We start from the raw sequence: 14,860 nt of genomic DNA on the forward strand, positions 1-14,860 counted from the left end.
TTTTGCATGCTCATGCTTGCATTCAACATTCTGGCAGTTGCACCAGCTTTTCTGAACTATACAAATAGGAGTTATATTAGCACCACATCCTTCGCTCCCATGCCCTCTACCCAACAGTCTCCCCTTGCTCTGTCCCATCACACACAATATCCCCCCCCCCCCCCCGCCAGTTTTTTGTTGTTCCAGACAGTACGTGAGATCCATATCAAGTTTGTTTGAAATTTTCTGCACTTATGTTCTACAAGTCATCCCCTTCCACTCCCATCAAATTGAAATTTGTTGGTGTGAATATCAAATTTGGTGAAATTGACATAGGCATTGCAGTCTATATTTTTCACCTCTTTTACATGCCAACAAGTGAGATGTAAGACGATACAAGCATTTTTCAGCCGAAAGTGGATAATATGCACAAAAATAAATATATTTTTTTCCCCTTTACACAAAAGTCCCCATATACACAATGTTCACTTTGACAAGGTTACCCTATTAAATATGGCACTATTACAATAAGCATTAGATATGGAATATATCTCTAGTCCACATAAAAGTTTGATATAAAAATCTCAACATCTGGAATGTTGCCACATTAACACTATATAACCATCTTTTGTAATCACTGCTGTTCAGTTTCTTGCACAATGTCTCAAATAACAATGGAGTCCTTATTATAACTATCTGTTGCCTTCTACAGCAAGTTCCTTTGTAATATATTTTTCTACTACATTTACGATTGCTTTAGCTGAAGTTATGCAGCCATCAAATGTTGATTTAGTAAAGCCATCCCCACCAGCAATGAGCAGTGGCTCTTGAATTAATGTGATACAACCAGGACTTCCTTCATACACTGCAGTTGCTTGTGAATATCTCCATTTTTGGCATTTCACAGAAACTGGTTTGGGCCAAGTTGGAAATAAAGTGTTTATATGTTTCTCAATGTCCCTCTGCACATCTGCAATATCTCGTTCAATATTATCTTCTCCGAATTTCACTGTGGTGTGAAAAACAACTGCAGAAGTTGCTGAGCTATTGCGTTTTTTGTTGTCTATTGCAACATATCGTAATAATTCATCATCAACGACATATTTGGCAGACCAGGGGACATCAAATTCAAGTGTTTTGTCATAGAAATAAGCTACTGCATACCGGGAACTGTACTTCACAGCTGAGAGTGCTTTTCTCGTTTCCTTGTCGTCGGAGAGAACACTCTCGACACAACCAGACAGCTGTAAAATTTGAGGGACTGGCATGGTCAGAACGACAACATCAAATGTATCTTTATAACCATCTTTAGTTTCAACATCAAGCTTGTTGCCGTTTAGTGTAATAGATGTGACAAGTCTGTTAAACTGCACTTCGTCTGCTGTCAAGAACTCTTTCACCAATGAATTCATTCCTCTTGGTGCCACATAATGAACTGTATTTTTTGGGAAAGTGTGCATCCCTTCTATGAAACTCTGCAAAGGGTGCAACAGTCCTTTCGTGAAACACGCGCTGTATACAGCTTTACTAGCTTCAATATTTTCGGGCACCGTGGTTATATACTGCGCTCCCAAATCCGCTGTGCAGGAGTCCATGGTTGGGCTTCTACTTGTACTCATTCGGCCGCCAGCGCCTCTGGCTTTATCCCAAACGATCACTCGACAACTGCTTCTACATCTTTCTCGTAAATAATTACAAGTAATCGCACTTGTTATTCCGGAACCGACTATTAGTACCTTTAAAGCCATTTGTTTAATACTGTCGACACACGAACCCACAAAACAACTTTGCTACGCATACGACCTTGGCTTTGTGCTGCACACTTTACAAATACAGACTATTTGAACTGAACTGCAGAGTGTCACCATTATATATTACGTAAAAGAAAACAAAACAAAGTCAAATTTAAAGCGCGAAGGAGACCAGGTTCTCTAAACATGCAAAATTCGCATTATGCTCCCCGCATAAAATAGCAGTACATCAAAATTAGCAGTGAAGTACACAAAAACGGAAGAAGAACGTAGATCATGTACGTACGACGGCACAATAACCATCATTCTTACTGTTATGTGGACGCTATTGCGCGAGAATCGTCCGACTGACACTGACATATCCGGCTAAGTTAGTGTTTTGTTCGAGGCGTCTCGCGGAACTGCCAGCAGTTGTATGTAGAAAGAAACAGTAAACATAAATATACACAGTTTTTCACACGCTAGGAGCCAAAATGAAACAGCAAATAATATGAGTAGCACACTGGTGCAAGTGTTCACGACTCTATATAAACTTGTAAATAACGTTTTAGCAAATAGTTGCATACTGTCACATTGCGAAACGTCAAGAGCATTTTTTGTGAGGGCAGCCTGAAGAATATTTAACGACTCTTGGAAATTATTACAGTAAGATGAATTCCTACCAGGTTATAAAAACAAATAAATCCAAAGTCATCTTGAACTGGGTTTGCATTTTGTAGAAGCAAAATTATTCTAAGGGCTCATCCACCTTTCAGTAATAAACTGCCAAGTAGTCATAAAATCAGATAGAGTTTTGGGGCATAAAATGAATAAAACGAGTTTTATTAATGTATACCTGGCGTTGAATGACAAAATTATGTATATATTTATCAAAATATACAGTTTTTCGTAGACTGAATTTTCTTCCTTTTTTTCCGGTACGGTTTAGTATCAGATAACATTCATCAGCGAAAGTAGATTTGGATTGATCCCTGATCCAACAATGAGTTGCGAACGCTGTGGTAGCGCACGTTCATTTAGGCGACTTATTTATTTCATTGTATTTTTGCACTTTCTTGACTTATGTCTTAATGAAAATTTTATACCTAATTTGAAAACTACCTGTAGTAAGATTGTTGTGTTTAACTGGACCAATTTTTTCTTCTCTTTTATACTTAAATAATTTTTTTAAAGTATTTCATTCACGAAACTGGAGAAAAACGTGTATGAAAACTACAGGCACTTTCATTTTTGCAGAATCTGACTCAGATTTTAGAGAAATGGAAAATAGCTTCAACCTTACTTTTGGACCACTTAACCCCATTGCCTGGGTTATCTGGACCACTGTGTTAAGTAACTGAATTACAGGACCCTATATATAAAAATTCATTGCAACAAGATTAGTAACAATGCTAAATACAACATTATGATTTAATGAAAAATTCAGGGAAATAACAAGACTACTGCACAATAAATCCAGTGACATCTATCTATAACCAAATCATGTTTTCATGCCAACCCAAGTGCCACTTATTGGACTGGGTAATTTGGCAGTTATTTCATTTGAAGCAACAAAGGAATCATTTTGTTATGCAGCTTCAAATTTTGTAGTGGAAACAACTGTGTAAAAAAAAAATTTACTTCCCAGACATCATTGTACAATTTAATGACATGAGCAACATAATAGTGAGTACTTGCAGCAGTTTTCCCTTCTACTTTTACCAGAATGAAGTCCCCTCCTTCACTATTTCATTTTTCTTTTTACCCGTGTATAGATCACCATCTTAGGAATCAATGTACTAGACGTGGCCAGCATCTTCGTAGTTGCTGCTGCTCTCTTCCAATATTTGGCATTTGACTGAACGCTTTGCTTCACTGAACGCATGCTTTTTTGGCAACTGATTTGATCTTCTGCTTTCTGTTGCTGTGTCTTACTGTTGTAGTGGTACGTACAGCTGATTTTCCTTTCTTTCTACCTGTTGTTGTTCTCCTTATACTAGTTGTAGAATATGACCAAACTTTACTGTGGAGGTTTTGTAGGCTGATGTTGTTATTGACTGGTCATGAAACTTTTCCTTTTGTCTTGTATCATGTTCATGGATATTAAAATTTTCATTTACATCATTTAAATCCATTCTAATATATATACTGATTTCTAGTATATGCTTCAGGAAGAGGAAGAATTGATGACTTTTGAAAGAGGGGTTGGCAAGAATCTGTTTGTCGAGCATGTTGCATTGCTTTTACAGTTCTTTCTTGAGTTAAGAAGATGACTGAACTAGGTGGTGTATTACCCAGAATATAATTCTGTACAGTAGGATGCTGTTGAATTGCACAAAGTAGGCAGTTCGGACAGTGCTTTGACAGAGAGGAAAATTCAGACTGTAACATATTTTATTTAGTGTTCCATTAAGTTTGTTTAAATGTGTGTGCCATTTGAAGTTATTTTGAAGCCATAAGCCTAAAAACTTTGTTTCCGGAGAAGATAAAGTTTTGTTGGAGTTTATTGTCACAAGGGTGCAGCATGCATCACCTTTTAAATGGAAATTTTGGAATGTTGTTTTTTTGGTGATAATAATGATACTGGTCTGTGCTTTTGTATTTTTTTTTGTCTCCTTTCTTATGGATAGGGACCACTTTAGCAATTTTTAAACTGTCTGGAAATGTGCCTCTCAGTAAAGATGAATTTACTATATCTGCAAGAGGAAGTGAAAGGTTTTTAATACATTGCTTTTTGATAATCAGGAATACCATCAGTCCCTGATGATATTTTCCTATAAACTGATGCGGTGCTGATGATTTCATCTGGGGTTGTTCCGTCAATGTAGATTGAAGAGGTACATGAGTGCACTTTGTTTTTCTGTTTCTTTCTAGTATCTGTTTTGTCACTGACTATTAAATTATTTGTGATCTGTGCAGAGTAACATTTAAAAAGATGTGCTATGTGTTGGGGGCTCAGTTATACTCTTGTTTTCTTGCTTAAGAGTGATATTTTCCATTTTAGGGGATATTTTATTTGCGTCCTCCTTTATGACTTTCCATACTGCTTGGCTTTTGTTGGCTGATTCTGTTATGAAATTATCATTGGCCATTTTTCCCCCCTGTCGTATAACTCTTCTGTAGATTTGAATGTAACTGTTTAGAAGAGGAGGGTATGGTATTGTTTTTCATGTATTTGAGTAATTCTCTTTTCTTTGCACTTGATATTTTGGTCCCTGTTGTTATCCATAGCTTTGCTTTTTTAGTTGTGCCTCTTATTTCTTGTGTTTTCAGAGGGAATGCAATTTCAAACTAATCAATGAAGATGCTAGAGAATTTCTCAAACTTTCTGTTGATGTCATCTATTTGCAAAACTTCTCACCAACTTTCTCATGATAACAGGGAGTTGAATGTTTCTATATTGTAGGTATTAAACTGTCTTGCTGTTATAGTTCTGATTGGGCAGAAAATGGCTTTGGATGGTGACAACTTGAGCTTTGTGATCACTAAGGCTTGTTCTTATACATTTTGCAGTTCAGATTATATTCACAAATATCTGATCCAAGGCGGTAGCAGTAGTGTTTGTGATTCTTGTTGGGATTGTTATAGTCCGTTTTAAGTTGAAAGTATCTGTGAGGTTGAGAAATAGTTCTTTTCTTTTGCTGGTGCCAAGAAAATCAGTGTTGAATTCCCCACAGAGCACTATTGATTTTTTGTCCAGATGAAGCCTGTTTAGTTCATATTCAAAATTATTTAGAAATGAGTATAATTTTTATACATGCTACAACTGAATTTGTCTCACTGACTTCAATGAGTCTGTTATGTAAAATGACAAATTTAGTTGGTAAATATGTTAAAGTACCACTTACATTAGAGTCTTTCAAGATTGTGAGGACAGTAAAAGCCAAAGGACATGCTATCCCTACAAGGTTGTAATGTTTTATGTGGTAATTCTGGGAACACTGGCAGGTGTTCCTGCCAAATTATTCATTATATTCACTCGTGAGCAACTTTCAGGGGTTAACTGAGCTGCTCCACCTAACCACATACTTTTATCAGAAGTCTTCAAAATAGGGGGAAAATGGACAGTTTATATTTCATGGAGTATCATAAAGCAATAAACACTTAATTTAATTAAAACAAAATTGTGTAACATTAGTAATTAAAATTGTAGGAGAATTTGTTTGATGTGAGAAAACATTGCTCTTACCAGAGGAATTCACATTTTTATATACATTTGCGAATGTAGCTAATATACAGCCATATACAGTAAAGTAGTACATCCAGCTTAATGGAACAACTTTATGGTACTGAAATATAATTTTACCTCTTGAATTGTTAATTAATGTGACGGTCCAGTTAACATCACAGTTCAGTTAGCCCCAAACTCCAGAATAAAATACTGAACATTGAAACTTCAACCTTCTTAATAAGTTATACTGGATTAAAAAGTCTGTGGTGTAATGTTCTACTATTGTTGTTTGTTTGGAAAGAATTATTCTGAAACTTCACAAAATTCATTTTGCGTACTGTCTATGGGAATATTGTATGTGTGTCCTATATAAGAAGTAAGTGCATGGTATTTCAGTATATCCAGTCTTGCAAATTCTGCTGTAACTGTCTTCTTTCTGTTCAGTGTACATTTAACAGCTCTATTTTTAAATGCCATGCCATTTTATTGGTCAATGGCCCATTCATATTCTGTTAGGGATTTTACAAACTACCATAAAACAGAGTGAATAGGATCAATTCTGCCGGAAAAATTTTAATAATAGAAAGTACACAGGATCGGAATAAAATATGGAAACCTGTGCGTCAATCAGCAGTATTACCCTTGAGGAACACATTCACTTCTATGGTGGCTACCCTGGATTGTAGAGTACTGTAAACATGTGGAGGGTGAGGGGGTGGGGGGGGGGATTCCCATGTTTATGTATGTTCTGAAAACTTGGTATACAGTGGTGTGTGGTCGGGAGTTGTGTATCATCAAAATCAGTGCTTCTACTGAGAATTGTGTTCCATATTCAGGTCCTCCTTTCTTTTTGGTAAGTATTAAATATATTTCTTGATTTCATTTTACTTTGCTCGAAAGCACTCACTTAAAAAAAAAATGGGGTGAATAGGATCAGTATAAAATAACACTATTATTGGGCTTACATTTGGTTATGGGATACTACCTGCTTGTGTTTTGAATGTTTCGTTGTATTTAATTTCCAGACTGATTAAAGTGCCCTGAAATTACATCCCTGATCCTCGTGGGAAATCGTACACAAAGAGAAGCAAGGATGAATTAGCCCAAGCCATTGGTGCTGTTAAAGGAGGGAACAGCATTAGGCACGCTGCTAGAAATTTCAGCATTCCATACACAGTTCTCCACTGACATTTGAGGAGTAGGAATGTGTGCCCCCAAGGGGGACAAACTGCTCTCTCTGTAGATGAAGAGACATTGATTGTGGAGAGGCTCGCTATTTGTGCCGAGAGGGGCTATCCTTTGACTGGTTGACTCTGCAGTTGTTTGTCAATGGAATTCACTGTTAGCTTTTTGAAGAGGCACAAAGAAAAATTGAGTCTAAGACTGTGCCAGAACATAAAAAGAGGACCTGCTTCTGTGTCAAGAGCTGTCCTGCGGGAACATTTTGATGATTTAGAGAAAGAAATTAAAGATGTTCCCCCAAGTAACATTGTGAATTTTGAACTTAGCAAATGATCCGGGACGTGCGAAAGATATTATGAAAAGAGGATCAAAATATCCTGAGAGAGTCATGAATACCTCCTAAGCAGCAATGTCAATCATCTTTGCTGCTGCAGCAAATGGAAAACTGCTGCCTTTGTATGTTGTTTACTGCTCAAAGCACTTGTATGCTTCATGGATGGATGGTGCTCCCAAAGAACCAGATTTAATAGAAGTGGAAGTGGGTGGTTTAATGCTCAGTGTTTTGATGACTGGATTACCACAATTGTTTTGCCTTATTATAGGAAGTTAGAAGACCCCAAAATTTTAATTGGGGACAACCTTCCCACTCATCTTTCAGTAGCTTCAGTCAAGGCTTGTGAAGAGTACGGTGTAAGAATATTTTTCTTCCCAAAAACTCTACGCATCTCACTCAGCCTCTTGACATGGCATTTTTTTGTCCACTCAAGACCAGCTGGCAAAGCATTCTCCAAAATTGGAAGTTGCGTTCCGGTTGTAAAGAGACTACCATTCCAAAGTATATGTTCCCCTGATTACTAAACCAGCTTGTGAGGGCGCTGGAAGTAAATGCTGAAAGAAACATCCAGGCTGGTTTTGTGAAATGTGGGATTCTGCCGTTCAGTCCCGAGAGAGTAATTGGCAGAGTTCCTGGTGTTGAAGATGATGGTGAAGGACCTGCAAATCCACGGGATGTCATTGTCATTGTTAGGTTTGACACAAAAAAGGGACACAGGAGGCTCATAGGCACAATTGTCACTGTAACTGAGTCAGCAATGACTGTTAAGTGCCATTGAAAAAGGTTGGGGATAAAGACACTATCTTTGTTTTCCCGGATGTGGACGATATATGTGAGGTGACCCCAATACAAGTGGAGAGAAAGATAAAAGTCACTAATATTCAAAGGGGTCAACACACCTATACATCTTTGAACATGAAAAACCTTTACATCTTTGAACATGAAAATTTATCCTATTCACCCTGTTTTACGATACCTTATTTAGTGCTCAAGTCCAAAATTTGCTAAATGTTACTGCAGCAGTTACACAATTAGTGTGACGTGATGCTAGTTTTTTTAAAGTTGTTGACAAATCAAGAAACAACAACTCTGTCATGGTGCAGTATTTGTGTATTGAGACAATTTATGCTCATGAGTTGAAGTGGGGAATTTTAACGTATTTTTACTTGTATCACTAACAACATTGCACTATTATTTTTACAGTTTGAATAGAAACATGTACTAAGACTGACAACAAGAAAAATGGACATAAAATTGGAAGAACTTGAGTTCAGTTCTCCATCCGGTCATCGAGATTCAGTCATTCATTCACTCACTCACTATACCGTAGATGAATTCTTGAATAGGAATAAATAAATCTATAAATATAGCATATACATTTTGTGCCACTTAAGAGAATGGGGTAAATAATAGAAATATTAATCTTGAAGTCTGTATTGTTTTATATGTATATAAATCTTGTCTTAGAAGGCTAGGAGAGTATTCTTACTAGAAAGAGCATGTAAGCAGTTGTTAGCATCACACTTAGTAAATGAATCAACTTCATTTACTTCTGGTACAATGGACGTGGAAGAATTGTGGGCAAATTTTAAACACATTGTAAATCATGCATTGGACAAGTATGTGCCGAAAAAATGGGTTACAGACGGAAAAGACCCACCGTGGTTTAACAGCGCAATTTGGAGAATGCTGAGGAAGCAAAGGCAGTTGCACTCGCGGTACAAGAAAGATCGGGAGAATGAGGACAGGCAAAAGTTAGTAGAGATTCGTGCTGCCGTAAAAACAGCAATGCGCGAAGCATTCAACCACTACCACCGTCATACCTTAGCAAAAGATCTTTCTGAAAACCCAAGTAAATTCTGGTCTTATGTAAAATCGGTAAGCGGGTTGAAGGCTTCCATCCATTCACTCACTGATCAGTCGGGCCTGGCAACGGAAGACAGCAAAACGAAAGCTGAAATTTTAAATTTAGCACTTGAGAAATCTTTCATGCAGGAGGATCGTACAAACATACCGTCGTTTGAGTCTCATACAGATTCCCGTATGGAGGACACAGTGATAGACATCCCTTGGGTTGTGAAGTAGCTGAATAGGTTGAAAATAAATAAATCACCAAGGTCTGATGGGATTTCAATTCGGTTTTACAGAGAGTACTATACTGCATTGGCTCCTTACTTAGGTTGCATTTATCGCTTATCTCTTGCCCAACGTAAAGTTCTGAGCAACTGGAAAAAAGTGCAGGTGACGCCTGTATATAAGAAGGGTAGAAGAACGGATCCTCAAAATTACAGACCAATATCCTTAACATTGGTTGTTGCTGGATTCTCGAACATATTCTTAGTTCGAATATAATGAATTTCTTTTAGACAGAGAAGTTGCTGTCCATGCATCAGCATGGCTTTAGAAAGCATCGCTCCTGCAAAATGCAACTCGCCCTTTTTTCACATGATATCTTGTGAACCATGGATGAAGGGTATCAGACGGATGCCATATTCCTTGACTTCCAGAAAGCGTTTGACTCAGTGCCCTACTGCAGACTCCTAAATAACCTTACTTAGCATATGGAATTGGTTCCCAAGTGTGCGAGTGGCTCGAAGACTTCTTAAGTAATAGAACCCAGTATGTTGTCCTCGATGGTGAGGGTTCATCGGAAGTGAGGGTATCATCTGGAGTGCTCCATGGAAGTGTGGTAGGTCCACTGTTGTTTTCTACCTACGTAAATGATCTTTTGGATAGGGTGGATAGCAATGTGCAGCTGTTTGCTGATGATGCTGTGGTGTACGGGAAGGTGTCGTCATTGAGTGACTGTAGGATGATACAAGATGACTTGGACAGGGCTTGTGATTGGTGTAAAGAATAGCAGCTAACTCTAAATATAGATAAATGTAAATTAATGCAGATGAATAGGAAAAAGAATCCTGTAATGTTTGAATACTCCATTAGTAGTGTAACGCTTGACACAATCACATCGATTAAATATTTGGGCGTAACATTGCAGAGTGATATTAAGTGGGACAAGCATATAATGACAGTTGTGAGGAAGGTGGATAGTTGTCTTCGGTTCATTGGTAGAATTTTGGGAAGATGTGGTTCATCTGTAAAGGAGACCGCTTATAAAACGCTAATATGACCTATTCTTGAGTACTGCTCAAGCGTTTGGGATCCCTATCAGGTTGGATTGAGGGAGGACATAGAAGCAATTCAGAGGCGGGCTGCTAAATTTAGTTTCTGGTAGGTTTGATCATCACACGGGTGTTATTGAAATGCTTCAGGAACTCATGTGGGAGTCTCTAGAGGAAAGGAGGCGTTGTTTTTGTGAATCGCTACTGAGGAAATTTAGAGAACCAGCATTTGAGGCTGACTGCAGTACAATTTTACTGCCACCATCTTACATTTTGCAGAAAGACCACAAAGATAATATAAGACAGATTAGGGCTCGTACAGAGGCATATAGGCAGTCATTTTTCCCTCGTTCTGTTTGGGAGTGGAGAGAACCAACATTTGAGGCTGACTGCAGTACAATTTTACTGCCACCATCTTACATTTTGCAGAAAGACCACAAAGATAATATAAGACAGATTAGGGCTCGTACAGAGGCATATAGGCAGTCATTTTTCCCTCGTTCTGTTTGGGAGTGGAGCAGGGAGAGAAGATGCTAGTTGTGGTGCGAGGTACCCTCCGCCACGCACCGTATGGTGGATTGTGGAGTATGTATTTAGATGTAGATGTAGATATGTGCATTTCTTGTGCACTTGACACGTTCCACATCATAATGGCTACCGTAGCGTGCGATTGGTCAATGGAACATGCAACCAACTGACTAACTAGGCCACCTGAGTTACCAGCATCAATATCAACAACATTAACGATAGTATCGTACACAACATTACACTCCAAATGAACCCATCCCAGTCACTTCAGTAAACAATCACACTTACATGCAAATTGGTGGAATACCATTAACTAGTAATAAGAACTGAACGACTCCACACATGTAATATGAATTTGAGGTATTTTGCACAATATTAACAACAATGATACAATTAGAGAAGTTAATGAGACTGTTCTAATTTCTTCCCATGTTGGATAATAGTTTTACTTGTATACCCTTGAAAAATCTGCTTCATTCGCTTTCTGGGCTGCTGCCACTTGTGAAATAGCACAGCCTAAGTTGTGCACATATTTTCAGAATGGTACAACAAGAAGTCATTTACGAAGATAAGTAATATAGCAAAATAATCTGAAATGATGGATAACAAAGCCTGACTGGCATTATTTTAAGTCATTGTCTATATTGATATATTCATCTACACTTAAATCTATCATAGTAAATTTCACTTACAAGCTGGCAATAGTATGCAAACAACTGCAAGAAAAACTGAAGAATGTTATTGTGGAATATTTAGTACACAGTGTGCTTTTTCTCAATAAGTTAACCAACTTCATAGAGTTTTTACTCTATTGGCAATTTGTATACTTAAAGAAATGTGCTTTAATGATGTAAATTGCTCATTTTGCCAGGATGTTTTGTAGAGATTGTGTAAAAAATGGGAATTTTCCTTAAACAGGAGTGTGTAATTTGAGTTGCAGCTTCAGGATGGGGTGCATACAACTGCTGCAAACACAAAAAAATTGTTTCACATTTAGCACCAAAAACTTTTTGCTGTTCCTTATGATTTTTCATGACAGTACTATGAAAAGGATAGAGAATATGTTGAGTCGGAGATAGGTGCAACAAAAAGACTGGTAAACATGTGAACTTTTGACCAAAAGCCTTTTTCTAAAGTAGACAACACACACACACATTCATGCAAACACAACTCACACACACATGACCACTGTCACTGGCCACTGAGGCTGGAATTTTTATTTATTTACTTTGCATTGTACCCAATGTGTTTTGTAAAATAATTTATGCCTTTTGCTAAATGCATTATTATTACATGGTGATATCTCGCTTGACCTGTTTGTACGTGTGAGCTGCTGGATCATTCTTGCCTCTCCATATCACTTAAGACAATTACAGAGAGAGTTTCATATAGAAGGTCGCAGCTGGCCTGCTGCCACATCTTTTCTAATCCATTTAACCTTTATACCAAAGTGATTCAAAAAGATCTGTCATTCTTTTCATGCACTCCTCACCATCTCTTGTTTGTCCGTGTCCTCTCATATTTACAATGTAATACTACGTTCTCTCCAGTCTCTGTTATCACTGTTGTTCTTACTTATTTTTCTCTTCCATATAGTCTTTCTGTCATTTGCTGCAATTTTCTAGTATTCATAAATTATTTGCTTTTTGAATGTCACCTGCAGCTCTCCATTCTGTATTTTGATTAGTTTGGTTTACTGTTTTTGCCTCTTCTATTGTCACTTAAATATTGTATCTTTTTTTGTCATTTGAATCACAGTCAGTTTACCTTTATTTTGGAGACTATGATCTTCAGTGTATTGTTTGTATGTGGTCAGTTTGAATTGAAATCTTTTTAACAAGACTGACTCAAACAAAAAATTTAAAATGTAGTAATAATAGCTTTAGTGGGTCAACGATTAATGACTATTCCAATTTTAGGAATATTTTCCAAGCAATACTATGTGCTACTGTCGCCCATCACTTGGTAAATCAAGCAGCATATCAGTTGTTCCATATGTTCAATTCAGGAAAAGTGACTCAAATGCCAATAACTCTGTTGTGTCTGTGACTCAAATGACTGTTTCTGGATGTACTGTTGAAACTAGGAACTGGAAGAGAGTAATACCATTTCTCCAGATGGAAAAACAATGACATGTCGAACTTAATAATTTAACTCCGTTTTGGAATGCGTTGTTGTTGTTGTTGTTGTTGTTGTTGTAAGCACAGTTGCATCAAATTGAATGTTTTTTTCTGGTTTATTCATTCAATCAGGCATTTGTGGTAAAAACAAAGCGAGGACTGAAAAGCTGACAATCATAAGAGAGAGAGAGAGAGAGAGAGAGAGAGAGAGAGAGAGAGAGAAGGGGACTAGTGAAGTGTCATAGAGCGAGGGAAAAATGACTGTCTGTACACCGCCACATGTGCCCTAACTTCTCGTGCTTTATCTATGTAGTTCTTGCGTGCAGTGTTTGTTGGAGGAAGCAGAATTGTTCTACAGTCAGTTTCAAATGCCGATTCTCTAAATTTTATCAATTGTGTTGCTGGAAAAGAATGTTGCCTTCCCTCAAGAGTTTCCCATTTGAGTTCACGCAGCATCTCCATAACACTTGTCAGTTGTTCGAAACTGCCAATGACAAATCAATCACCCCGCCTTTCAATTGCTTTGTTATCTTTCTTTAATCCAGCCTGGTATGGATCCCAAACACTTGATCAGCACTTAAGAATAGGTCCAACTACCGTTCTATATGCAGTCTCCTTTACAGACAAACCACACTTCCATAGAATTCTCCCAATAAACTGAAGTCAACCATTTGCCTTTCTTACCACGATCCTCACATTCTCGTTTCATTTCATATCGCTTTACAACATTACACCCAGATATTTCAACAATGTGACTGTGTCAAGCAGGACACTACTAATTACAGCTTTGCCTTTCCTCCTCATCTGCATTAACTTACATTTTTCTAAATTTATAGCTAGCTGCCATTCAACACACCAACTAGAAATTTTGTGTGAGTCGTCGAGTATCTTCCTACAGTCCTACAGATACCTTACTGTACTCTGCAGTACCATCAGCAAACAACTGTAGATTGCTGCCCACCCTGTTTGCCAAATCATTTATTTACATAGAGAATAACAGTGGCCCTATCACTGTTCTCTGGAGCACTCCTGACGATATCCTTGTCTCTGGTGAATACTCACCATCAAGCACAACATACCGGTTTCTATAACTTCAGTAGTCTTTGAGCCACTCACATATCTGTGAACCTATTCCATATGTTCATACCATTTTTAAAGCCTGCAATGGGGCACTGTGTCAAACGCTTTCTATAAATCCAGAAATATTGAATCTGCCTGTTGCCCATCATCCTTAGTTTGTACTATACCATATGAGAATAGGGTAAGCTGAATTTCACATGAGCTATGCACTCTAAAACCATGCTGATTCATGGATATAAGCCTCTCAGTCTCAATAAAAATTATTGTATTCAAACTCAGAATATGTTCAAGGATTCTGCAGCAAACCGATGTTAGTGATATTGGTCTGTAATTTTGTGAATCCATTCTTTTGCTGTCCTTATACACAGGAGTCAAGTGCGCTTCTTTCCATTTGCTTGGGACTTTGCACAGGGTAAGAGATTTGTGGTAAATGCAAGCTAAGTTATGGGCCAATGCAGCAGAGTACTCTTTGGAAAACCAAACTGGGATTCCATCAGGACCCGGTGATGTATTTGTATCCAACTTCTTCACTTGTTTCTATATGGCAGGGACGCTTATTACTATGTCGTATATATGGGAGTTTGTTCGATGGTCAAATGACAGTATGTTTCTAT

The 14,860-nt window shown here is 37.7% G+C and overlaps 2 protein-coding genes across 7 annotated transcripts in view; one reads left to right on the plus strand and one right to left on the minus strand.

Annotated features, from left to right (window-relative positions):
* Nucleotides 1-306: 306 nt before the first annotated feature.
* LOC126354694 (renalase-like) lies at nt 307-1,727 on the minus strand. The gene has a single exon (XM_050004508.1). It carries the CDS (start codon nt 1,725-1,727, stop codon nt 672-674), a length of 1,056 nt encoding a protein of 351 aa, XP_049860465.1. The 3' UTR covers nt 307-671.
* A 142-nt stretch (nt 1,728-1,869) lies between these two features.
* Nucleotides 1,870-14,860, plus strand: part of LOC126354693 (kelch-like protein 28) — a 129,697-nt gene continuing 116,706 nt past the window's right edge. Inside the window, exon 1 of one of the 6 annotated variants that reach the window (XM_050004504.1) lies at nt 1,870-2,008. The gene's annotated coding sequence lies outside the window, so the exon portion shown is untranslated. The other 5 variants (XM_050004501.1, XM_050004506.1, XM_050004502.1 and 2 more) reach the window with 5 other exon arrangements.

Source organism: Schistocerca gregaria, chromosome 3, assembly GCF_023897955.1.
Source record: "Schistocerca gregaria isolate iqSchGreg1 chromosome 3, iqSchGreg1.2, whole genome shotgun sequence".
Classification (NCBI taxonomy): domain Eukaryota; kingdom Metazoa; phylum Arthropoda; class Insecta; order Orthoptera; family Acrididae; genus Schistocerca; species Schistocerca gregaria.